This window comes from Lactuca saligna, chromosome 6 (assembly GCF_052625555.1).
Source record: "Lactuca saligna cultivar CGN05327 chromosome 6, ASM5262555v1, whole genome shotgun sequence".
Taxonomy (NCBI): Eukaryota; Viridiplantae; Streptophyta; class Magnoliopsida; order Asterales; family Asteraceae; genus Lactuca; species Lactuca saligna.
In genome coordinates this window covers 45,722,424-45,748,992 of record NC_136422.1, presented here as the reverse complement: position 1 = coordinate 45,748,992, position 26,569 = coordinate 45,722,424, and the positions used below count along the sequence as shown (strand labels likewise).

Genomic DNA, 26,569 nt, shown 5'->3' with positions numbered 1-26,569 from the left:
AAATTAGCAATTAGTAATTAAATTAGTCACTTATGAGTTAATCATGAGTTTAATCTTAAAGTTTATAAAATTAATCCTAGCATAGTTTGTTCAACTAATGCTTGCTTAGATGCTAAAATTAGTAACTAGTCTAATTGGTAAACTCTTTATATTTCATTGCATTATGAGATATTCACCATAGGAAATAGGAATTTGAATTTTAAGTGGAAGTGCTTCAAAAATTATTGTCTTCAATTTATTCTGTGTAACGCCCGTAGATTAGGGCTAGTTAATTTAAGGACAATAAGCGTCAAAAATAATTTTTTGATGGAAGATTATTTAAAATGAGTAATGTTAACTAAGTTGTAGTATATGTTACAAGGATTTTGTACATATAAAGAACGTCGAAATCCGAGTTATAATGAAGAAGTTATGACCTATCGAAGTTTCGCAAAAAAACCGACACGAAACAGCGCGACGTAAATAGCGAATTTATGATAGAGCGATATTTGGATTTAGAGATCTAAATGAAATTCCTAGAATACGTTAAACTGAGAGCGTGCATAAAAAAACGTCCAAATCTGATTTCGTATAAGGAAGTTATGGATTTTCAAAGTTTCAGCATTAGCAGTATGCATCCCGAAGTTCGAATATGAGATCGAGTGATTTCTAGCCGAAACAATCTAAATTATAATCGAAGATCTCGTCGATAGTAGTTCAACGGTAAAAAGATAGACGAAAACGGACGTCAGATGAAGAAGTTATGAGTTTATAATGGAGTTTTCCTGTCCCGGCCTACTAACAATAATATAATAAAAATAAAATCAAAATTAGCTGACAAAGTCTAAATGAAAGTTGTTGATCTTGTTTTTACCTACGCGTGGATATAAAGAACATTAAAAATGGAGTTCATATGCGAAAATTATGAATTTCTGAAGTTCGGGGCGCGAAACCCCATAACTGTCAGAGTTCACGACGTGAATACAGTGTTCACGACGTGAACTCAATATTTATGACTTTTGGAGCCTAATAGACGTAAGTTGCGATGACACACCTGATTACTATTGAACTCACGATGTGAATATTTGAGATTCACGACATGAATTCATAAAAATGGCCCTATAAATAGAATTCAAGGGGCAACCGAGTTTGGTTGCTCATTCTCTTCTCTCCCACTTCTGATACCCTCTCTAAGCCTTATTTTAACCCCCGAAGCCCTAGTATCATCCCAAGACCCGAAGCAAGTCCCGAAGCCCGAAGATCCCTATAAGAAAAGAGTTTCCAAGCCGAAGCTCTGCCTGCGAGAAGCCTGGTGTGTGAAGATCTTCCAGATCTACCTAAGAATGCTACTTTTACAAGCTGTAGTGCTGTCTGAGCATCGTCTAATCAAGTGAGTGCATAGTCCCTTTCATAAACATGATTTTATACAAGTATTGTTTGAATGTATTAAGGATATGTTTTGTGTGAGTGTGTAGTTACTTTCTTCTAACACATATATATGAAGTATTTGCTATGAAATACGTGTTATGTGTTTATATATTGTTTGTTTATTTAAGATGGATGTTGGATGAATGTTTTATGCAGGTTTGTATATGATTTAAACTATATATGTAATTTATATTTACAAATATGTTGGGTAGAACATGGGTAGATGGAATAGTTGGTGTGTGATGAAAGATGGTATGAGTAAACCTTGGTGACAATGAGACGTAGTGCCTATTAGATAAACCCTGGCGATGATGTGACTTCGTGCTTGTTAAAGTGAACCTTGGTGACTATGGAGTTAGCGTCTGTTAAGGTGAACCTTGGTGATTATGGAGTTAGCATCTGTTAAAGTGAACCTTGGTGATTATGGAGTTAGCGTCTGTTAAAGTGAACCTTGGTGACTATGAGTTAGCGTCTGTTAAAGTGAAGCTTGGTGACTATGGAGTTAGCGCCTGTTAAGTGAACCTTGGTGATTATGGAGTTAGTGTCTGATAGCTATGGATTTAATACCTGATAGATAACTTTGGCAGCAATAGGCTTCATGCCAATTCCTTAGGTAAATCCTTAGGAACGAATGAATAAAGGATAGTAGATTCTTAGGGTAAAACCTTAAGAAATAAAGAAGATAATGGGGATGGGTAATTGGGTTAATTGTTTGATGATTAAATATAATAATTATATTATTGTGGGTTGAAAACCCTATATGCTCACCAGGATCTCAAGCCTGACCCACTCAGTTTTCTTTGCATTACAGATAATAACACAAGAGTATAAGTTGGTGGACTTGGCGAGAGATTTTGGATTATAGATCAGTAGTTATAAATAACTGTTGTAATGTCTATTTTATACTGTTTATGCTTTTGGTTTGTATCGGAACATGACATCCCGATATTTTGTTATTTAATGAAAATTTATTTCTTTAAAGAATTGCTTTGGTAGATTCTTGTCACGTTTTGTTTTGGGAACACATTCCGCAGCTATTTTCTGTAAACGATTACTCTGATTTTAAAACAAAGCATAAACAAATCGGTATTTTTCTGGCCGTGAAATTGGGGATGTCACATTATGTTCAATAGTTCGAATTGATTGTTTAAGATTTCAATTATATAACCCCCCCTCCTCCACCCCAAGTTGCAGTTAAATTAGTATGTTATCAATCATACATGTTCCCGAGAGTTCTACACCTTTATTATGACAACTATGTTATATTCAATTAGGTTGATTGCATGTGTGAGTGTTCTTTAAGATGTGTTAGATAAATATTTCATAAATTTAAAACTTACATATTTGTAGTATAAAAACCTTACATCAAATTTCAATCTTAATTTCTAGTTAGTTTCCTTCATTATATCATTTATTTAACTTAAAACTTCTTGTATAATATTTTCATACGAATTTAAATTTAAGTGTTGTTTTGAAGCATCTATTCACCGTTAATGGTGAAATTTGATCTATAACTCCAATTGATGAGTTCAAATACTTGAATCATCGTTCTATTTGAGTGTTTATAACTAAATTGTAGTTAATCAAATCATTATTGTTGCTATGTTGTCACTCATTCTTATTGTTGATATTTGTCATTCATTGATCCTATCTCCAATGATGGAATTGAGTGTTGGACCCTAACCTTATGAATTGAGTTGTATCGTTAGCAATAATAAGTTGGACTCTAGCCTCTAGTTATAGAATTATTTAAAGAGAAATGAAATATCCTTATATTTTTTTTCCTATCCATTTTAAATGGTGGCAAGTGTTACATTTAGTAAAATAAATAGTATTTTAAGACACTTTTTACCATTTAATATAAGTGTTTTAAAAATCCCGACTAAGTACCGATTAATCCTAGACGCTAATCAACCGACTAAATGACGTCTAATGATTAATCCCTACATACATAGTGATTGAAGCAATAGAAAATGATAAAATTATAACTCTTTAAAGAAGTTCATCTCAATAGAAACTATTTGAGGTATGATTAGTGTTGTATTAATCATATTAACCTATTTTGTTATGATATTAGTGGTATTCGACATTCTTTATATCCCCGTAATCATCTTGACAAACTCTACAACTTTCCTTTAGACATCAACAATTAATCCTTACACTATTTAAATTCATCTTTTAATATAGATTAAAATGTTAAAGTCCGTGCGAAAATCATAACTCTTTTATACGAACTCCGTTCTTGACTGTGTTTATATCGACAAGTTCATATTTATAGGATCTTCAGCTCTTGTTTACATTTTTTTTGGCTAACACTCAGTTGATTTAAACTTAGATTTCTATATGCACACTGCTATACTGAAACTTCGAAAAATCATAACTTTCTCATACAAGTCAGATTTAGGCGTTCTTTATATGTATGATCTTCTTTTTACGATTACTACGACTTTCGTTCAAATTACAGGCTAATAGGCAACATATCTATGATTCACTTTTATGACACACATAGTTGTGTTGAGTTGATCGCGAAACTTCGAAGAAACATAGCATCTTTATACGAAATCGGATTTAAGTGCTCATTATATCCACAAGATAGTCATTACATCGTTAACTAAAATTATTTACTATATCTTAAATGTCTAGCTCGAATTTGTAGACGTTACAATAAGACTATATAAATATAGATATAGATGGTTAGTTTGTATTTGGTTTACGAGAACTCAATGACATGAAAGCATTTTTTTGGGGTGGGGTGGGGTGGGGGGGGGGGGGTTGACATGTATGTCAATTCACCTACAAAACATAATCGATGTTGAAAAACAATAAGTTGGACAAATACGAGTCGTGAATACTTATTTATAAAAGAATATGATAAATTGAAGTCATAAGTAGACAACATGACATTAACATGATAACGATGAACTAATTATACGATAAGAAACATACAAGAAAAGAAAATCCACATTTATGGGTGAAAGTTTTTAGACAGATTATTTATGGGTTAAGGTTTTTAGACAAATTATAATCTCTTTAGGAAAGATAATTACTACTATTATTAAAAAAGTATATATTTGTGAATCCCCAACAAGAACAAGAATGTAGGGAAAAGGGCTCCCACGGTTTATTTCAAAGATTCTCTTCTTTCTGACACTCCAAACTCGCAACCCTCCAAACACAAACGATCCCAATCTGGTCCACAGACCTCAAACATAAACCGAACCCCGCACTACACTCAATCAATTACCCTCTCTCTCATCGCTTTCTTTCTCTCTCTACAGCTACGAACATGTCTCCGAAACCATCAGAGAACGGAACCGAAGGCGACGATGAAAGAGAAGAAGGCGAAGAAGATACAGAAGAGGACAAGGAGGAACAAGAGGAGGAGGAGGAAGATGAGCCGAGGCTTAAGTATCAGAGAATGGGAGGCAACGTGCCTTCTCTTTTATCGAGTGACGCTGCTTCTTGTGTCGCGGTTGCGGAACGGATGATCGCTCTTGGTACTCATGGCGGTACCGTTCATATCCTCGATTTCCTTGGGAATCAGGTAAATTTTTGTGTTTTGTTTCACCCGATCACGTCGGTTCTTTGTGTTCTGTTACCTGTTTACTGTTGGAGGTCTTCTAGGTTTGAAATCAATTACACTGTATGCTCAATTAGGGAAATTCAATCGATTGGTAGTTTGATACGAGATCTGCAGCTCAGCTGCTGTTATGTTCAGTAGTGTTTTGGCATTTCTCTTTTTTCCATATGAACGTGGTATTGGGAATGAACGACTAGTTTTAGATGCCTTTTGCTTCTTCTATTGAAAGCACCGTTTGCTTAAATCAGATCATTTCCTCATTGTGTGGATCACATACAATATCTGTTCACAATTGAAAAGAGTCCTTGTTGACTTTTTTTCATTTGGATGGAAGCTTTTCAGGTGATTTGATTTTATCAATGAGTTAGGGCATTAAGTCACATAAAGAATAAGGCAGAATTACCAAACATATAAGGATAATTTCATGAAAAAATTCTTTGCCCCTGGTTTTGTGGGGTTATGATTGCATTCATAGAGGGTTTTTTTTTTTTTTTTTTTTTTTTTTTTTTGAGTCGCCCAAACTGTGTGAGCTAATTGTTATTCACATTTGTATCATTTCCTCTGTATCCAATCTCCATAAACTATGTGATGGCTTTCTCTAGTAAGAGCAACAAGTTTGAAGTTTGAAAGAGTAGTATCTAATGTTCTTGACAGGTTAAGGAATTTCGGGCTCATACTGCTGCTGTCAATGATCTTTGCTTTGACCTAGATGGTGAATTCATTGGAAGCTGTTCAGATGATGGGTCTGTTGTGATTATAAGTCTATTCACAGATGAGAAACAGAAATTTGAGTATCATCGCCCGATGAAAGCCATTGCAATCGACCCAGATTATGCAAGGAAAGCATCTAGGCGATTTGTTACTGGTGGTTTGGCTGGAAACTTATATTTCAATACAAAAAAATGGTTAGGATACCGTGATCAGGTATCTTTTCATGCCTTTTTGTATGGTATACTTTTCATATTTACAAAGAAAATCAAACAAAATACATCATTTTGTGTAGGTTTTACATTCTGGGGAAGGTCCTATCCATGCTGTGAAATGGAGAACAAGTTTAATTGCATGGGCTAATGATGCTGGAGTAAAAGTTTATGATGCTGCTAATGATCAACGTGTTACATTTATTGAAAGACCAAGAGGAAGCCCACGCCCTGAGCTTCTACTTCCCCACTTAGTTTGGCAGGTAACTGATAAAATATTGGTTGGTGATAGTGTTTTTCCACTAGAAATGGCTAGATGCTGAATTAAGAATGTAGATGAACAAAAAGACCCAATTCATACAGTGAAATTAGTATCCAAGATGTTGGCCCACATATATTGATACATGAGAGGATTACAGAGAGTATTTTGTCACAATAGTGGTGCTTGCAATTTGCTAAAAACATAATGAAACTTGTGTCTTGATAGTTCCACGAATCTCTATGGGGCTTTTTCCCATTAAGTCCTGTATGGGTAAAGTGGCTGAATGGGTGATGCCTTTCTGAATAAACCGTCTGAATGAGACTAAATGACCATTTAACCCTCATATTCCAGAAAACAATATTACAGTATTCACCAAATATAACAATATTCATCAAATATAACAATGTTCATTGTTTTTCGCATGAGTAGTTGGGAGGAAAAAAGAAGGGCATATAGGTAAAGGGTTGGTGTCTTAATACATAAAGCCAGGTTTCCTTTACTTAACCCATTAAGTCATATGGTCTAGAGTAGACTAACTAAAAAGGAAACAGTCATGTATATCTTAAGTGCTTAACCCATTAAGCCCATTTAGTAAAAAGAAACAACCCCTAAGTGTAGAGTCCTGATCTCTGATCTTTGAACTTCAGAAGATTTACTTTTTTGAACATTCTTTAACTCTTATAGCCTAGCCTTCTGAACACTACTTCAGAAGGTGATTCTAGTTCTACACATGACTTAGCAAATTTCACATCTAACACTATCACATTTAGATCTAAGAGGTGGAATATTTGCAACATTTAAACCCTGTCTTATGATATTATACAGGATGATGCCCTTCTTGTTATTGGCTGGGGAACAGCTATAAAGATTGCATCAATAAAAACTAATCAGGCAAGAGGTGTGAATGGGTCATATAGACAAATCACAACTTCCAACATGAACCAAGTTGATATTGTGGCATCTTTTCAAACGAGTTATTTCATATCGGGAGTTGCCCCATTTGGTGACTCATTGGTTGTTCTTGCTTATATACCCGGTGAAGAAGATGGAGAAAAGGAATTTAGCAGCAGTGTTCCTTCACGACAAGTATTTCTTTCACCCTTTTCTCATTCTGCAATGATTTCAAGATTGATTCTTTATATTTTTAATCCATAATAGCAACATTTTACAATCAAAACAGGGGAATGCACAAAGACCAGAAGTGCATGTAGTGACATGGAACAATGATGAGCTGGCAACAGATGCATTACCTGTACTTGGGTTTGAGCATTACAAGGCGAAAGATTATTCTCTTGCTCATGTTCCTTTTACAGGTACATGTTCATTTCTACTTTTTTTTTTTTTTTTTTTTTTATTTATATGCCATAAGATATTTATAAATTCGGATGTAGGTAGCAGCTATGCAGGGGGACAATGGGCAGCTGGTGATGAACCTTTATACTATGTTGTATCCCCAAAAGATGTAGTTATTGCCAAACCTAGGTATCTCCAACACTTTTTCAATTTTGTGGAAACAAATTGATTAACAATCATCTTGATTGATAGTGGAAACAAATTCACATAATCAATGTCATATATGAAGACTGAAGTACACATACAATAATTTTTCAAATACAAATGAATGATATGCATGTGAATGACAGAGATGCAGAAGATCATATTAATTGGCTTCTTCAACATGGATGGCATGAGAAAGCTTTAGAAGCAGTTGAAGCTGGTCAGGGGCGTAGTGAGCTTCTTGATGAGGTATTTTGTTTTACTTCCTTTTTAATCTTTTAAGAGTAAAAGAAATAGCAACATATCTTTACTGATAATAGCAATATCTAACGAATAAAGTACACTGCTATGGGTAAAAAGTAAAATACATTGCTATTACTGGTAAAGAAAGTTAAATATGTTACTATTATGGGTAAAAATGAAGTACACAAATTATAGATTGTAACTTATAAACTATTTTATTAGGTGGGGTCGAGGTATCTTGATCATTTGATTGTAGAAAGGAAATACGCAGAAGCAGCTTCTTTATGTCCCAAAGTGTTGCGAGGTTCTGCAGCTGCATGGGAGAGGTAGGAGATGTTTCTTCTAGAATATTCTAGAAACTGAAGTCTAAAAAAGAAAAAAGAAAAATTAAAATGTTTTACAACTTTTCACAGATGGGTTTTCCATTTTGCTCATCTACGCCAGCTCCCCGTGTTAGTTCCATACATCCCAACAGAGAATCCAGTACTTCGTGATACTGCTTATGAGGTAAGCTTTATATTAAATAATAATTATTGATTACTTTGATGGTTTATTTTTTATAAATAAAAAAAACTTGCAGGTTGCTCTTGTAGCTCTAGCAACTATTCCATCTTCCCATAAAGATCTTCTAGCTGCTGTGAAAACATGGCCACCTGCAATATACTCAGCAGTGCCTATAATTGCAGCTATAGAGCCCCAACTTAACACCTCATCCATGACTAATGAACTCAAAGAGGTGAACTGTGAACACCAGTAATTTTTCGCCACGTGTCAGTATATGAGCTATATTAAACAATACTAAATCTCCCACTTTGTTTAGGCACTGGCGGTTTTGTATGAAATCGATGGGCAGTATGAGAAAGCTTTTACACTTTATGCTGATGTAAGCACTCACTTATCCATTCTTTCTTTAATTTGGCATTTAATTTGCTTTCTTAATTTATCATATTCTGTTTTTTTTTTCAGCTTATGAAGCCAGATCTGTTTGAGTTTATCGAGAAGCATAACTTGCACGATGCCATTCCTGAGAAGGTGTGTTGTGTCATGGCTAATTACGAAATTGCCCTTGCTCTGTGTTCTTTTGTTTGGTTGTCTCATTTGTGAATCCGCCATGTGTTATTTACAGGTGGCCCACCTAATGTCGATTGATCATAAACGTACAGTTTCAATGTTAATCCAGCACAGGGACTTAATTACCCCTGCTGAAGTTGTTTCCCAACTTCTTGCTGCAAAAAAACAAGTGGATTCCAGATACTTTCTTCATGAGTATTTACATGCGCTATTTGAAGCCAACCCTCATGCTGGTAGAGACTTTCATGACATGCAGGTATAAAGGGCAATATAGTCATTTCACACTTCTAAGTAAAACGACTGTTTATGGTCCCAGAGTGTAACTGATTTTTGCAACTTTGGTCCTGAACGTATAGGCATTTTACTTGGATCAGGGACCAAAAATGTGACAAAGACCTCAAATAAGGACCAAAAGTGCAAGAGAATCAAAATTGAAAAAATCAGCTATTCTCTGGGACCAAAAATGTAATTTACCTTAATAAATAACAAATGTTTATAAAAAATGGGATAAAGGGCGATATAGTCATTTTAAGTGCAACAGGGTATGTAAAATCAAATTAAGGACTAGAATTGCAAACTGATTCCTTTTGGGACCAAAACCGGAAAAATGTGCTAAACTCAGGGACCAAATTTGTAATTACTCAATGTCAAATATATCCTGAAAAACAGGTTGAGCTTTATGCGGAATATGATAAAAAAATGCTGCTTCCTTTTCTTCGGAGTAGTCAACATTACATGCTTGAAAAGGTTTGCAAAATTATCGACTCTGAATTTATAAATTTTCATGATTTTTTTTATTGATGCTGACGTCATCTTCTCGAATTAGGCATATGAAGTTTGTCTTAAGAAAGATCTACTAAGCGAGCAAGTTTTCATCCTTGGAAGAATGGGAAATGCAAAACAAGCCCTTGCTGTTATTATCGACAAACAAGGGGACATAAAAGAGGTAAAAAAAAAAAAGAAGTTTCTATCTTTATGGGTTTAAATGGCTTTCTTTCTAACATAATTTTTTACAGGCTGTAGAATTTGTCAGTATGCAGCATGATGATGACCTATGGGAAGAACTTATTAGACAATGTCTTGATAAACCTGAAATGGTAATAATTTGTTTTTTTTTTTTTTTACCATAGTTAATAATATTTTTGAAGAAATGTTTTTATTATGTTTTTTTTGGTTGGCAGGTTGGTGTTTTGTTAGAGCATACTGTTGGTAATCTTGATCCTCTTTATATTGTGAATATTGTACCCAATGGCTTGGAGATCCCTCGGTTAGTATTAAACTATAACCAGTGCTTCGTGTTTTTGGTATTTCAATCTCTTGTTTCTTAATATTTGTTTATTTATTTATTTAAATTTCAGGCTGAGGGACCGTTTAGTCAAAATCATTACAGATTACAGAACCGAAACATCTCTAAGACATGGTTGTAACGATATACTCAAGGTATTATTTTATACTACAGTTTCCTAACTTATTCCATAATATAATCTATCTCAATTCTCATTAACATGATTATGATTCACAGGCGGATATAGTCAACCTTTTAGTCAAATATTACAAAGAAGCAAGACGTGCAATATACCTAACCGATGCAGAAAGCGGGACCCGGTCAAACACGAACCCACAGGACAGTAATCCAATGGATCGACCCCCCGTCCTAAAAACCATGGAGACAAAGTCAAAAACACGAGCAGATGGAAGGTGTTGCATATGTTTCGAGCCTTTACCCATTCAGACATCGGTTATTGTATTCTTTTGTTGTCATGCCTACCACTTAAACTGTCTCATTGACTCCACCAATTCTATTTCCACCAACAAACAATCTAGTGACTCGTATGAAAATGGTGATTATATTGACGATGAAAATGACCAAGATACCCCTTCGGCTGGGTCCCGGATGCGATGCGTTTTGTGTACCACGGCTGCTGCTGGTTGATAATCTGTTTTTTTATTTATAAAGAAAGTTTGTGTTTGTATATTATTTATTATTATATGTATTGGTGTTATTGGAAATGAGGGTTTTTTGTAGTTGAAGTTGAGTGAGAAGATGGTGAGGTGTTTGTGGGTGTAATACTTGAGTTCCCAACATTAGAAAGGAATTTTATACAAGTAAAATTCATGTCAACAGTGTAACTCATCTTTTGATTTTTTTTTTTGAATAACAGGTTAAATGTGTATTTGCAACTAAACAAGTAACTTGATGTTCATATTCAAGAAATAATTGTGATTTTTGTGTAGATTCCAAGTTTTTATGAGTGATAAGAGTCAATTATTTATGTTCACTTGAAGTTGATGAAATTCATGAAATGTACACGAATGGTATAAGGTCAAAATATCAGGGTGAGTTCTTACCCAACTCATTGAGAAAAACGATAAGAGTTAAAAAGATGCATTATGGATTCTTATGTTATTGATTGGAACAATTAGGTGACCATTAAATATTAAAATTGATTTGGTTGGAGGGCTGCTCTTAATAATATAACATGTATAGCACTCTCAAAACGTGGAGTGGACATAAACTCTACACTTTGTCTACTACGTGGATCTACAGATCACCTTTTGTATCTTGCAAATTTGCCAAAACTATTTGGTATCACATTGGCTCTTGGTGCTTGTTGAATCCCATTACCTCAACATCAGTCAAACAAAGAAGTCCTATCTATCACTCTTGGACATGAATAGAAGATCACATTTATACAACATATACAAGGGTACTATTATTCATATCCCATTTTTCATAACTCTACCCTTCAAATTATTACTTTTTAAATAGATAACAAAAAAATGTTATTGTTTTCTGTACAAATATATTTCTCTCTCAATCATTATTTTTTCTTTAATCTAACTATACTTGCAATCATTATATACACACACACGGTTACTAAATACACATCACTCATGCTATGACACTTGATTCTATACTATATTTTTGTCATCATTAACATATGATTTAGCCTAATGATTATACTCTACAATAATTGTTGTTACTTTAGTATAGCCTAATCATTATTAAATACTTTTATCTTTAAGGGTGTTATTGTATGTACCTTATAATTCATAGAATTCCTCCATACAACCCCCTCTTTTTTTTTTGTTATTTTATTGTCTTTAAAATCCTTTTTGATTAGACATTTTTTTTTTTTTTTTTTTTTTTTTTTTTTTTTTTTTTTTGTCTTTTGTTGTCTATTATTATTATTATTATTATTATTATTATTATACTTAATATTTTAAAAAATTGATTTAATTAGATATCTCTTTAATAGTCCGAATGAAAAAAAGAACACAATGATAGTCTTAATAAAAAATAACACAAATATAGTCTGAATAAAAATAATAATATATGAATAGTACGAACGGAAAAATAATACGAAGATAACCGGAATGGAAAAACAATACATGGATAGTCAGAACGAAAACAAGTAGCACCATGATAGTCTAAATGAAAATAAAAATAACACATAATTAATATGAATGAAAAAAAAATGTTTTTAATGTTCATAATAATAATAATAATAATAATAATAATAATAATATGTATTTGTTAAAAATAATGAAAACAAAAAACAACAAAAATAAATAAAAATAAATAAAAATAAATAAAACACAAAGATAGTCCAAATGAAAAAAACAGAATGAAAAATAACATGAGTTGCTTAAAACTCCCCCTATTTTTAAAGGGAGGTATTCCGGATAAAAAATTTACAAAAAAGAGAAAAATATGAAAAAAAGAGGATAGAAAAGGAAATTTTGGGGGGTGCATATAGAGATATTGCTTTGCATATCCTATTGAATTTATCATAAATAAAACCCTTTGATTTGACATAAATAACCCGTTTTGATTTGATACTTTTTTTTGTTGTTTTCTTGTATTTTTATTTTGTTTCTTTTGTGTTTTGACACTTGCGATTTTCTTGAGATGGTTTCTATGAACAATGTTTTTATATGAATTTAAAAATGAAAAATTTGGTTTGGAAATTTGGATGTTACAAGATTGATGTTTGGTCTTGGATTAGTGGTAGGTGATTGGTAGGGGTGTGTATGGAGCGGTTTGGTTCTGTTATTGGTTAAAACCGAACCATAACCATTATGATTGGTTAATGCATTTTTGTAGTCAGTGGGTATGGTTAATATTGGTTATGGTTAATGGTTTTATCGGTTAACGGTTTTGGTTAATGGTTAATATTGGTTAATCATAATGTTCAAAATAATATAAACGACGAAAGTATATTGACATAAAAAATGAAAATAGAATACCAAAAAATCCTCGACGCCGATGTTTGTAACCGAACTTATAGTAATAGAATAAAATGTGTACATTTAATACTTAGAGTGAGATAACACATAGTCACATTTAAAATAAAAAACATTCAATAAAAATATAAAACATTAAAAAAAATTGATATTAATAATTTCATATATTGATAATTGATAATAATATTAAAATAAAAGCCAAACATTCATACACATTCAATACGATTAAATCAAACTATAAAATAAAAGAGCCAAACATTCATATTATGTGTTATTGGATAAAAAAAAGTCAATCACTCATATACATTCAATATGATTAAGTAAAAAACAGTAAATAAAAAAGTCAAAAAAAATACATTATCAATATATCACAGAGTCAAGAAAACCAAAAACTTAACTTACCTAGAAGTCTTGATTATAAAATCAAAAAAAAACTTCGAATAGGACTATAAAGTCCAAACAATGTTTGATTAGGATTAACGGTGTGAGAAGCCTTGGATTAGGATTATGAGTGAGAAGATTAAACTAATTGTGAATAATGTTTACATATTATAGAATTAGCCGATTAGGAATTACAACTTTAATCAATAATCTAACTCAATGCATGATTGGAAGATTGTGTGTGTGTACATGATCAACATTTGATGGTTTGATTGCTCGTTCGCCTCCTGATAAGAGTTGATTAATGAATTATATTTTTGAAAATTTTAATGGATCTTAAATAAGTTTGACTATATTATTTTATATATGATCAATAATTTTATATATTAAAATATAAAATTAGTGGTTCGGTTAATAATGGTTCGGTTAACCTATAAAACCATAACCGAACCGTTAGTTATCGGTTAACAAAAATTAGAAACCGAATCAACGGTTTTTAAAATGGTTCGGTTATATCGGTTAATTTGGTTTTGGTTCGGTTTTTTGGTTATTATGCTCACCCCTAGTGATTGGTACTAACTCTTACAGTTGTTGAGGTTGTTATTGAGGTTTTTTTCTTACTAGACTCATGTGAGTTTTCTCAGTATACTATGTAAGAGTAAAACATTAGATGTCTTTGCTTGATAGACTGTCTTTGTAACTTTTGTATGAAATACTATAGTTGGACTGTAACATGCAAGACTACAATTAGACTATACCATGCAAGACTAAAGTTGGACTATAGCTGTGGATTGTAGCGAACAAGGCTATTGTTGGACTATATCATGAAAGACTATAATTAGACTATAGCAGGAAAGACTATAGTTGAACTATAGCAGGAAAGACTATAGTTGGGTTTATAGCATACATGATTATGGTTAGCATATAATATTTTTTTTAGGTATGTGGTATCTTCGGGCACTCACCTAGCTGTGTGTTTACTCGTTGAATTTCAGAGTTCTCAGGTTGTTCTGGTAGGAGAAGGCTACGACATGGTTGTATCACATCCATGAATATGTTTTTAGAGATTTCCACTTATATGATTTCACTATTTTTATTATTACTATGATTTTGAAAATATTGTGGCACGTTTTGGAACAAATGTTGGTTTTGATATGCTTTGAGAAATGGATTTATAATTGTTTTTTTATTTAAAAGTTAAAAGTTTGGGTTGAAATTTGGACTGTTTCAAAATTAATGATAATTTGATTATTAGTGTTCATTTTAACAAATGTCAAAAAAGCAGGTCATTTATCCATATTATATCAGTATTCAACTGTTTCAGAATTTAATCTAGAGATAGATTCTGGTTACGAATAAAAAAAATCGACACTGAGAAATGAAAATTCAAGGAACCGAGAACCAAACTGATTTAAATATCCGATTCCTATATAGTTCCGATTTAGGTTCGGTTCAGTTCTATATTTAACTTCCTTTGTATTGAGATGAGTTCGGTCGTAAAACATGACCGAACCAACTCAAAAACCGAAAAATAAAAATTCAAGGAACTGAGAACCGAAACGATTTATATATTCGTTTACCATACGGTTTCGGTTCCGATTTAGCTCGGTTGTATATTTAATTTTCTTTGTATCGGGATGTGATCGGTTCCATAACCAGACCTAACCGACCCGAAACTGAAAATGAAACTTTAACCGAAACTTTTTATACGATTCCGATTCTGGTTCGCTTCAATTTTATATTTAGTTTCCTTTGTATTCGAATGAGATCGGTTTGGAACCAGACCCGGAATCAATAAAACCAAAAACCAAAACGGAAAATTAAAACTCAAACAACCGCAAACCAAATCCATTTGCATATCCGGTTCTAGTTTGGTCCAATTCGATTATATATTAGGTATTTTGCTTATCCTACTTCAAAGCGAACCCGACCCGACGCTTCAGCTAGAAATCCGCAAGACTCAAAACCCTCCGCCGATTGCTCGTATGATACATTCTCCCCAACACACTGATTCATACACATCACCGGTGACGGAGCTGTCGGGAAGATGTTGAAGTTGAAGCAGTTGACTTCTTCCAGATCGGCGGTTGCTCTCAGTTCACGGCTCTTGTTCACACAAGAAGATAAAATGTTTTTACCAGCCAACATCCCCACGCGTTTCACCTCCAATCGGTTCCTCGATTTCTATCAGGTAAAGTAAACTAATTTGAATTCAGTTTTCGCTGAAACCAGATCCTAGACATTATGAAGTCGTGTAAGCGTGCCACATGAGCTTGATTTTTGGTATTGTTGAGCAGCAATTGCTGTGCATTCGATTTCTTATACTGTTAGGGATACCATGTTGTAATCCATAACGAAGCCTAATTTGAATGCAGCTTGGAAATAAGGATGCGATCGAGAAAGAGCGTGCTCGGCTGTAAGTATGACGATTTGTTGTTGCATAACTGTAGTTGATTCTTCAGTCGATTATCATGTAAGCTGTGGTTGAATTTTTGTTGAAATTTGTGCGATTTAGGGCAGTAAAGATGAAATGAATAGGGGATATTTTGCTGATATGGCTGAACTCAAACAACATGGTGGTAAGGTAAGACAAGTTCTAATAGATTATTGAAGCAGAAGGATGAGTTGTTTACTTGAATTAACATGATTTTGATCCATGATTTGCAGATTGCCATGGCAAATAAGGTTATTATTCCAGCAATGGAAGCTTTGAAGTTCCCTCAGCTAGAAGTAAATTACTCAAATGGAAAACGTTTCAAACTACCCATCACTAATTTTGGAACTAGCAATGAATCAATGAAGACTGATTTCCCAAAAGCAACATTGATGTGTCTTTCTTTTCGTGCAACTTCACAGGTTCTAATGTCATTGCCTTTCTCATTCATTTAGTAAAAGGAATCACAATGTGAAATGATATTATGATGTTTTTGCCATTTTGGTAGCTGAATAAGAACCTGAAACACCATCTTTTTACAGGCAATGACTGATTCTTGGAGTTTTCCTTTTGTTGAAGCTTTTAGGGACTCAGAGAAAGTTCAGTTATATGAGGTATTCGATTAGATTATAGTAGTAGCATATGTCCTTTCATATGAATGGTGTTGCATGTCTTCTAAATTCCATTTTTTGGGACTTAATTAACACCTTCCATATCTTAGCTTCTTATATTTGTTTTCAGATCTCCTTCATTGAATCATGGTTTTTATCTCTCGCCCCTATAAAGACACTATTACTACGCATGTTAAAAAAGCCAAAACGCCAGGAAAGTGATGGTTTAGTGAAGAGAGAAATAGCATATGCTTTTGGTGACCATTATTACTTCAGAAAAGAGCTCAAAATACTCAACCTTCTAACTGGGTATCAATCTTTTCTTCATTTTCATGTATCTTATAACTTAGTTTATAAAAAAATATCACATGTCATTAAATAAAATCTTGTTTTTGTTAATGGTCAACAGTTATATATTCTTGGTGGACAAATTTGGTAGAATACGTTGGCAAGGTTTTGGATTGGCAACAGAAGATGAGTTGTCTTCACTTCTGTCATGCACTTCACTTTTGCTGAAAGAAGAATGATGCTAAATGCCAGGTCAGCAATGTTACAAAAAGTTTTGTTTTTCTTTTGAGGATTTATTTATCATCATTCATGAGATTTGATAAATGTGGATTAAACTAGTTGATACAAGGCCTTGATAATAAGAGTCATATTGCATCTCAAATTAAGTATTGTACTTTTGATCATAATTTTCTTTATCACTTGTGTTACATTATGTTTCTGTGTTCTTTTCTCTTTAAATAACATATTTAAGCAAATAAATAAATAAATAAATTACTGATGATATGCCAAGGTGGTTGTTTTGTAGAATATTTGTTTGAAATGATCTATGAAATCAAAATGTAAATAATTGTAATCTTTTAAATTGTCTGTAATTTCATTTCTTTGTTATTATGGTTAATAGATAAATATTGGGTAAATAATCGGGAGTAATAACTTGCTTTACTCTTTTTACCGATATGGTTAATGTTGTAAGATAATAAGGATAAAATAGCTTTGGAAATTCTGAGAATTGTGATTTCACTATCAAATCAAAGTATTAGGTGGTACTCCCTAATCTTTGATTGGATAAGACTCAGAAGAGAAAAGAACAGAGAATGAGTATATGAATTTTCGTAAGTACCAGAAAAAACTGACCAAAATCGGTTAAATACCTTCTTTGTCTGAAAACTGTCAAAACTGTCATAAAACAGTTTGGCAATAGTCAACAAACTGTCATAAATCCGAGTTTTCTACAAGAATTAATACCAAGTCAAAAACGGGTCAAATATTCTAAATTTGGATTTCTGATGCATTTTCAATACAGCAATATAACCCTGCCAGGGGCTGCTGCCCCTTGGACGCCGCTTCCAGGGGCGTTCCCCCCGGACCCCCGTTCGTTCAGGGGCTTCGCCCCTAAATGACAGTCTACTTTTAATCTTGAATAAGATTAAACAAGTGTGCACTCCACACCTTCCTTACTTGTTTAATATTTATCAAGATCACTTTTGGTCAACAAAAGTAATCCCATTACACTTAAATCACATTAGTGAAACAAATCACCAACAAATGTATTTATTTTTTTAACCCATAATTACAATGTACTTGCATTTTTTACCCATAATAGTTGAATACTTATTTTTTTTTACTGATAATAGCAATATGTAGTTCCATAATATCAACATAGTTACATCACTTTTACAAAAAATAGTGACATGCTTAATTTCTTTGTCCATTATAGTTGCAATTTTAAAGGATGATAGGATTATAGGAATGTATAACAAAGTACGTTTACCTATATTGGTAGTGAAATGTAAGTGTGTTATTATTATGGGTAAAAAGTAAAGTAAAGTTGTTGATATAGGTAAAAAATACAAATATATAGATATTATGGGTAAAATATGCATGGCAACTTATTTTAGTTTATTAAAACTGGTTGAAATCTTTTACCAAACCCATTTATTTTATGTAGTGTCAGTTTTTATTACCTTTAAAATTGAGTAGTTAATGCTAACGATGATAATACATGATGCAAATAAAAGTAATAAAAATAAGAACAAAAATACTAATAGGATGATATTAATATATATTAATGATAATAATAAACATTTTGATTTTTGGATGGGTTGATTTGAATTTTTTATTCGGTAATCGAGACTTTTTTGTTCAAACGTTATAATTTGAGGCTTTTCCATAAATTAGGCCATAATAATGGAGCTTTTCTAACAATAACCGTTTATTAAATAAATGAATCTTTTTGTTGAACGAACATACATGAATATCTTGTTGAACAATTCGTTGAAACTTTAGTTCTTTTAACACCTTAATTGTTGCGAACGAAATTTCTATCAAGAAGAAGTTATAGTGATGTTTGGACGGGTATTATGTATATATGATTTTGTGATTGTCATTGTTAGGTGACTTGCGATTCTATAATAATCTACATTCTTCTAGCTTTATAATTGTTCTATGATGTATCTTTGTAACAATGTTTCTTACTTCCCATAATACTTTTAGAGGCTATATGAGGGTTCTGGTTGTCATAAGTTCCCCATTAAGAACCAAGAGCAAGGAAAACATAAGTTTTTTTTTTTTTTTTTTTTTTTTTTTTTTTTTTTTTTTTGAAGTTTCTCATACCAAAAAACTCTTCAAAATTGAAAAAAACTATTGGATATGGACATATGGTAGGTTCTATAGATTTTCAACCAACTGTAAATAGACAACTTATACAAACAACAATAAAAAGATAAAAAAATGGGTAAGCAAATTGAAAACCTCATATTGTGAAGATAAAATAAGTTCTCATTTGAAGTTTTTCATTAAAACTTCACCAAAAAGATACCATATTATGGATGCTCTAAAAAGGGTAGTTAATGAAATGTGATCATTTGAAGATTATTTCCCTTTGTCACTTATATTTATGGTGAAGATCTCATTTTGCATGCACGACTTTACCAAAATCTAAACCTATATCCGAAATTTCAGATATCTTAAACTCCGGATATGGATTTTGATATCAAAATCCTTATCTTTACTCTATTTTTTTAATATTTGGATTGACTTTGTTTATCAAAATAATCTCATTCTTTTAAGGAACTATCTTTGTTCGGAAGGACATGCTTGTTTGAGATGGGTTGTGTTTAACTGTTTTTCTAAGATACGTATGTACTTCTACTCAAGGTTCATCAAAATGATTTCTTTAAAGGTATTATAACCCAACAAAAATTTGATATAACTTAAAGATATATAACAAGACAAAAACGACAAACACTAAAAACACGACAGCCACATGCTTACTCGTGTCAATTTCGTGTCGATTTATGAATGTGAACACGACATGACACAATATCGTGCTTTTTAATCTTGACACGAACACAAATTCAAATTTTGCTTTCGTCCCGATTTTGTTTCGTTTCGTGTATTTTGTCGTGTCGTGTCATAAATTAACACCCCTAAGTGTGGCAATTGGATATGGATTTTTGTTGTTGTAATAAATTATTTTATCTAATATTGTGGTCGTAAACCTTTTTTAGACAAACATTTTAGTTATTTTAGTGATTGTCTTTCAACGAAGGACAACATGAATTTTGTTTTCACTGTGGTATTTTGCTAATAATTTATCACATAAAAAAATTGTTTATTTTGACTATTGACTATCTTTTAGAGACACACAATTAAACAAAACATAACCATGGCCACATAAATTTATTCTCACTGTTGTGTTTTGCTAATCATTTGTCACAAAAAAATTTGTTTATTATGATCGTATTCACCGAATGGCCACGTGAATTTATTTTCAAAGCTCTTCCTAAGTTGAAGGTCCTCCATTTGACTCTTCCATACTAAAAATAGTCTTTTTAGGAAATCAAATCATGACGACGTGCACCTCACAATCATGCTCCCCTATCTTTTAGTTGGCTTGAGCCTCCGCTGATAGACTTTCCACATCCCAAGCATGTTGGTCTCTTCAATAGCTGATGTATTACACTTTTGGCCCAAAAAATATACTTATTTTACTTGGAATAGGAACAACAACAATAAAAAACCTCAAACATCTGAAATTCCAGTATTGGAAATGCCAAGAAAGGTAAGATTTTTGAGTGTCTGAATCCATTTAGGGAAGCGAGGCTGTTGGAGCTTGCAAGAGCTCAGATCAATATACCGTACATTAAAAAGGCCAGACAAGTGATATGTGGAAGGAAGTGTAAGATTATTAAAATAAAGGTCAAGCTCTTCAAGCATTGGTAATTCCCACAGTTTCTCACTTATACTTCCATATAGCTGATTATGAGATAGGTACAAGTGTTTTAGTGATGAAAATTTTTGGATCTCATCGGACAGTGGCCCTGTAAATTGGTTATATGAAGCTTGCAAGGATTGTAATGAAAGGGATGTGCATCCAGACAAGCTGTTGAGAAAATCAGGAAATTTGACAGCATCAGAGTTGTTATAGAAGTGGGAATGGTTCCATGAAAAGAATTGTAGGAAAGATCAAGATACCTTAACCGAGTCAAAGAACCAACGAAAGTGGGAATGGTTCCATGAAAAGAATTGGAGGAAAGATGAAGACTACAAGACTACAATTACAGCAGTTATGTTCATCAGCTGTCCATGATGAGAACCATCCATAAGGGTCTTGAAGGGGAGCTTTGAAAAGAAGAAGAGCATCTCTCTCATTATCCAAACACTTTTTCATATTAACACCATTATAAGTATCATCACCTCCCAATTGGCTTGCAGTTGTAGTAGTCACAAGGAGGAGCAAGAGAAATGAGAAAATTATTAAAACACAAGGATTTATATTGTCAATCAAAATCTGAATGATTTTTGGCAGTTGTATATGAACTACCATGTGAGGGTTTATATAGTCTTGACTGTGATTGTGAAGACAATGATTCCAAATGGGTGGCTCAAATTGGTATCTGCTTTTGTGGGGCATGCAATGCTTAATTTCAATAAAATGAGAACGAAGCTATAAGAAAAATCAAAGATGAATAATAGGAATTAATTGCCACAAATTAAACCTCCAAAGACTTGCAAGTCTTGGAAATTTGTATTTATTATCCATAGGTTTTCCATATTGTGATGTTTTTTGGTACTCAAAATAATATCATATAAATCACAAAACAAGCAAACTAATGACATGAAATATAAATCAACCCATGAAAATATTAAGGATATTACTGTTTATTTTAGTACTGTAACCAATTTCATGAATCTCATATTCCCCCTCCACTATTTAACTCTATATACTTGGCACATCCAACCAATTTCGGGGCAAATTTTTACAAAAAAAATAAAAAATAAAAAAGTGACCAAATTCGTAATAAAAAATAAAACATGGGCCAAAATGGAAAAAAATGAAAGTTGGTAACATGTCGTACCTGGTATAGCAGGTTATACCAGGTTATGGGGACCATTTCATAGTTGATTACCTCTTGATATAGTAAAAATAAAAGGGTTATGTTGGACACTTACATTGAATTTAAAAATACATAAAAGTATATGCAATAAAACGTTCATTTTACTCACCATGATACTTGTTAGAAGAACAAATTAGACAATGAGTAATTAGCCATCAACTAAACTTCATAGCTTCTCTAGTTTATAATTTCCTACCCAAGTTTCAAATTTGTTTAAAACTCAGTATTTTGCAAGAAAGTAAGAGCAATGGACAAAAACATAATGCAAGTGCACTCATTCCTGTCATTGTGTATACATGCAATTAATATTAGTAGTTTCACTCTTAATTGTTCTTTACACAGCTAAATATGGTTGTTCTTTGATGTTCTTGAGAATGATTTACAGCGCCATACATTCAATTTTCTATGAAAAATAACACAAAATGGGAAAAAGATATCTATAGTAAAGACAAATTGTCAAGACTTGTACGTCTTTGAACGTCTAACTAATTTGGGGCAATTAATTCCAATTCTTCAATTTGGTTCTAATTTCATGGAAATTAAATATTGTATGCCCCACGAAGTCGCCACCAATTTGAGGGCACCCACTTATAATTATTTATTATGGACAAAATTGCAAATTTAACCAAATACACTAATTACTTTGTGGAAAATAGCCAAAAAAAAAATTGCATTTTTAGCTACTAAAATCGCAGATGGGTATAAGCCATCTGCAATTTCGCCTTCCCATCTCCGAACGTACAAGTGACTTAAGAACGTTTGTACTTTAGTCACTTGTACGTTCGCAGGTGGTTTTTTATTTTTATTTTTATTTTTTTTCGCTGTATATATATATATACCTTTTCCAACATAAAATCGCAGATGGACATAGTCCATCTGCGGTTTCCTCTCGTTTTCACCTGCGATTTTATGTTGTTTTTTATTTTTTTGTTTTTGTTTTTTTTTTTTAACTATGAAATTGATAAGGTTTGATTATAAAACAACCTTATTATATATAATGTTTTTCAAGAAATTATCATTTATGTTGTTATTTCGTTGGAAAATTTGGTTAAAACCTTTTTAAAAAAATATATATAAATATTTGGTTTGCCTTCTAACCGGTGAGAGAGAGAATTGTCTAAAAAATATAGTGAAAATAAAAAAAATGTTTTTATACTAAATGTCTACGAAATCAATGATGGAATACACAAAATCGCAAATGGTATGTTCCATCTGCGAACGTACAAGTGCCTAAAGCACATATGTGCTTTAGGCACTTGTATGTTTTTAAATGCTAATTTTGTAATTTAGGTTTTTTTTTTTTTTTTCCACAAAATAATTAGTATATTCGGCTAAATTTGCAATTTTCTCTTTATTATGACTATAATAAAGACAAATTGTCATTGTGTAACCATTTTGCATTTATACAAATGAATTATCATTGAAGTCATAATACACATTATCACACAGTGTAGTAGATTATGGTTTTATTAGATTATGGTTTTATTGAAAATCTGAAAACATTTTCGCTCATCCAAAACAATCCAACAACTTAATCCCCGGTGATTTTAGCATTAACCTTTCCTACAAAAGCTAAAATTGAATTGAAACATATCATCAAGACATCAACAACGTTAGTTCAACAGCAGTCAAATAATATTATGTTGCAGCTGCTTATTTGACCATGGTCAGTTTTACCAACGTGTGCAGCTAGTTCCGTTTGTTCATTGCTGGTTTTGATATGGAGAGTGTTAGTGTTCACAGACATAAGCTTCACATTTTGGGCACAATCAGATGCTCATATAGAAACCCAAGATTAAGGTCGATTCATTTACTGGTTCCAAGGAAACTAAAAGAACAAATAAAGAATAAACTAATTACTGATCATCACTGTAAATTTTAAGTATGTATCATGAAATAGAACTTAACATTAATGGTGAAAACAGGTTCCACGGAATGCTCAGCAGTTGTTCACTAAAGACTACCACCCACCCCGATTTTATGTCGGTGATTTGTTATCATCAATATTATTTAAGTGTAATGAGATTACTTTATTGACCAAAGGTGATCTTGATAAATATTAAACAAGTAAGGAAGGTGTGGAGTACACACTTGTTTAAGTTTGATCAAGTTTGCAAAGTACACTATCATTTAGGGGCGCAGCCCCTAAACGAACGGGGGTCTGGGGGTAGCGCCCCTGGGAGCGGGGTCCAAGGGGTGGCAGCCCCTGGCGGGGTCCAAGGGGCAGAGCCCCTGGCTGGGAAGAATAGGACTTTGAAAGAAATGGTTAATTCCATGTTGTCGTATTCTGGTTTAAGTGAAGGGTTTTGGGGTGAGGCAATGTTAAGTGCATGTTACATCTTGAATAGAACTCCAAATAAAAGAAGTAAGAATACTCCTTATGAACTTTGGTGTAAAAAGGTACCAAATTTGAGTTATCTCAAAGTTTGGGGTTGTAGAGCGGTTGTAAGGCTCACTGAACCCAAAAGGAAAACGTTGGGTAAGAGAGGTATAGATTGTATCTTTATTGGATATGCTGAGCATTCCAAGCATATAGATTCTATGTTTTAGAATCTAATGACTCTGTGTCTGTAAACACAGTGATAGAGTCAAGAGATGCTATTTTTGATGAAGAAAGATTTACATCTATACGTAGACCAAGGGACATGATTCATCAATCTTCCAGCAAGAGTGCTACTCAAGCTGAAGATGTTTCTGGTGGTGCAAGTTTTGTACCCGAACCTAGGAAAAGCACTAGAGCTAGAAAAGCTAAGTCTTTTGGATCTGATTTTCAACTATATTTAGTTGAAGGAACAAGGAATGAGACTATTTCTCAACATCAATATTGTTTTAATATTGAAGAGGATCCAAAGACTTTCAGTGAAGCTATGACTTCTAGGGATGTACATTTCTGGAAAGAGGCAATTCATGATGAGATTGATTCTATCATGCATAACAATACTTGGGTATTGGCTGATTTACCTCCTGGTTGCAAGGCATTAGGATGTAAATGGATCCTCAAAAGAAAAATGAAGGTGGATGGCACAATAGATAAGTATAAAGCCAAATTGGTTATCCAAGGCTTTAGACAAAAGGAAGGCATTGATTTCTTTGATACTTATGCTCCTGTTGCCAGAATTTCTACTATTAGATTATTATTAGCTCTTGTAGCTATACATAATCTTGTGATTCACCAAATGGATGTGAAAACTGCATTCTTGAATGGTGACTTGGATGAGGAAATATACATGAAACAACCTGAAGGGTTTGTGATGCCTGGAAATGAACACAAAGTGTGCAAGTTGAAGAAATCATTATATGGTTTGAAACAAGCACCAAAACAATGGCATCAAAAGTTTGATGATGTTGTCTTGTCTAATGGTTTTGCATTAAACCAAGCTGACTAGTGTGTATATAGCAAATTTGATACTTCTGGTAAAGGAGTCACGATTTGCTTATATGTAGATGATATGTTGATTTTTGGTACTGATTTAGAAGAAGTTGATAAAACCAAGAAATTCTTATCATCCAGTTTTGATATGAAAGACATGGGGGAAGCTGAAGAAATTCTTGGTATAAGAATTAGAAAAGGAAACAATGGGATTTCAATTTCTCAATTTCATTATATTGAGAAGATATTGAAAAAGTTTAACTTTGAGAATTGTTCTCCTGTTAGCACTCCTATAGATCCTAGTCTTAAGCTTCTACCTAATAAAGGATCTCCAGTGTCTCAACTAGAATACTCAAGGGCTATTGGTTGTCTAATGTATGCCATGATTAGTACTAGGCCTGATATAGCATATGCTGTGGGAAGGCTTAGTAGATATACTAGTAATCCTAGTTCACATCATTGGCAAGCCGTGAGTAGAGTAATCAAGTACTTAAAAGGGACCACGAATTATGGTTTGACTTATAGTGGATATCCTTCTGTTTTAGAAGGTTATTTAGATGCCAGCTGGATTAACAAATTAGAGGATCACTCCTCTACTAGTGGTTGGGTGTTTCTTCTTGGATGAGGTGCCATTTCTTGGGCATCTAAGAAACAGACTTGTATTACTAACTCAACCATGGAGTCTGAATTTGTTGCTTTGTCTGCTGCTGGTAAAGAAGTTGAGTGGCTAAGGAATTTGATTTATGAAACTCCATTATGGCCCAAACCTATATCTACCATTTCTATCAGATGTGATAGTGCTACAACCTTGGCTAAGGCTTATAGTCAAGTATACAATGGAAAGTGTCACACCCCAAAACCAGAACGGCGAAAACGTTCTGGGGTGGATGACGTCATGTCAAGTATCACGACACATGCATTATAGTAATCAAAGTACAACAAAACATTGCATTAATAGTAATAGTTTTACATAGTTTACATAACAGGGTATCAAACTAATACAGACAAATGTAATAAGAACAACATGGTACTAAGCTATCTTCATCAACAGCTACGGTTGCTGAGACTGCAGCTTGAAACGTAGCTTCATCGAATAAGAGTGTAGGTTTCTTGCTTGTGGATTGGTTACGCTTCTTC

At 33.0% G+C, this 26,569-nt stretch overlaps 2 protein-coding genes and 1 long non-coding RNA gene across 5 annotated transcripts; 2 read left to right on the top strand and 1 right to left on the bottom strand.

Annotated features, from left to right (window-relative positions):
* Positions 1–4,525: 4,525 nt before the first annotated feature.
* VPS41 (vacuolar protein sorting 41) lies at positions 4,526–11,102 on the top strand. Its single transcript, XM_078959453.1, has 19 exons — positions 4,526–4,951; positions 5,642–5,911; positions 5,991–6,170; positions 6,995–7,255; positions 7,350–7,482; positions 7,561–7,651; positions 7,813–7,915; positions 8,132–8,235; positions 8,323–8,416; positions 8,490–8,645; positions 8,730–8,792; positions 8,876–8,941; positions 9,036–9,236; positions 9,650–9,727; positions 9,807–9,926; positions 9,997–10,077; positions 10,162–10,247; positions 10,339–10,420; positions 10,503–11,102. The coding sequence occupies exons 1-19, from the start codon at positions 4,694–4,696 to the stop codon at positions 10,911–10,913; spliced, it is 2,838 nt and encodes a 945-aa protein (XP_078815579.1). The 5' UTR covers positions 4,526–4,693; the 3' UTR covers positions 10,914–11,102.
* Positions 11,103–15,516: 4,414 nt separating this feature from the next.
* LOC144999876 (ATPase complex subunit) lies at positions 15,517–17,358 on the top strand. 3 transcript variants are annotated; one of them, XM_078959034.1, is made up of 7 exons: positions 15,517–15,800; positions 15,985–16,025; positions 16,130–16,193; positions 16,277–16,465; positions 16,586–16,657; positions 16,785–16,963; positions 17,064–17,358. In XM_078959034.1, the coding sequence occupies exons 1-7, from the start codon at positions 15,657–15,659 to the stop codon at positions 17,179–17,181; spliced, it is 807 nt and encodes a 268-aa protein (XP_078815160.1). In that variant the 5' UTR covers positions 15,517–15,656; the 3' UTR covers positions 17,182–17,358. The 3 variants fall into 3 exon arrangements, with proteins under 3 accessions (XP_078815160.1, XP_078815162.1, XP_078815161.1); XM_078959036.1 differs by having other exon boundaries at positions 16,125–16,193; XM_078959035.1 differs by having other exon boundaries at positions 15,689–15,800; positions 15,907–16,025.
* Positions 17,359–20,313: 2,955 nt separating this feature from the next.
* Positions 20,314–21,462, bottom strand: LOC145001606 (uncharacterized). The gene is made up of 2 exons (XR_013661655.1): positions 21,140–21,462; positions 20,314–21,047 (listed from the first exon to the last, which is right to left on the bottom strand). It is a non-coding gene; the product is annotated as an uncharacterized LOC145001606 (long non-coding RNA).
* Positions 21,463–26,569: the final 5,107 nt, after the last annotated feature.

What these genes read in the sequence shown, in the direction of transcription:
- LOC144999876 (XM_078959034.1), top strand. Translation starts at nt 15,657, where the DNA reads ATGTTGAAGTTGAAGCAGTTGACTTCTTCCAGATCGGCGGTTGCTCTC. An exon ending in GAGAAAGAGCGTGCTCGGCT is followed by an intron (nt 16,026 to 16,129) that starts GTAAGTATGACG and finishes GATTTAGGGCAG; the next exon opens with TAAAGATGAAATGAATAGGG. An exon ending in CTTTTCGTGCAACTTCACAG is followed by an intron (nt 16,466 to 16,585) that starts GTTCTAATGTCA and finishes ATCTTTTTACAG; the next exon opens with GCAATGACTGATTCTTGGAG.
- VPS41 (XM_078959453.1), top strand. Translation starts at nt 4,694, where the DNA reads ATGTCTCCGAAACCATCAGAGAACGGAACCGAAGGCGACGATGAAAGA. An exon ending in GTAGTTATTGCCAAACCTAG is followed by an intron (nt 7,652 to 7,812) that starts GTATCTCCAACA and finishes TGTGAATGACAG; the next exon opens with AGATGCAGAAGATCATATTA. An exon ending in ACGATGCCATTCCTGAGAAG is followed by an intron (nt 8,942 to 9,035) that starts GTGTGTTGTGTC and finishes TGTTATTTACAG; the next exon opens with GTGGCCCACCTAATGTCGAT.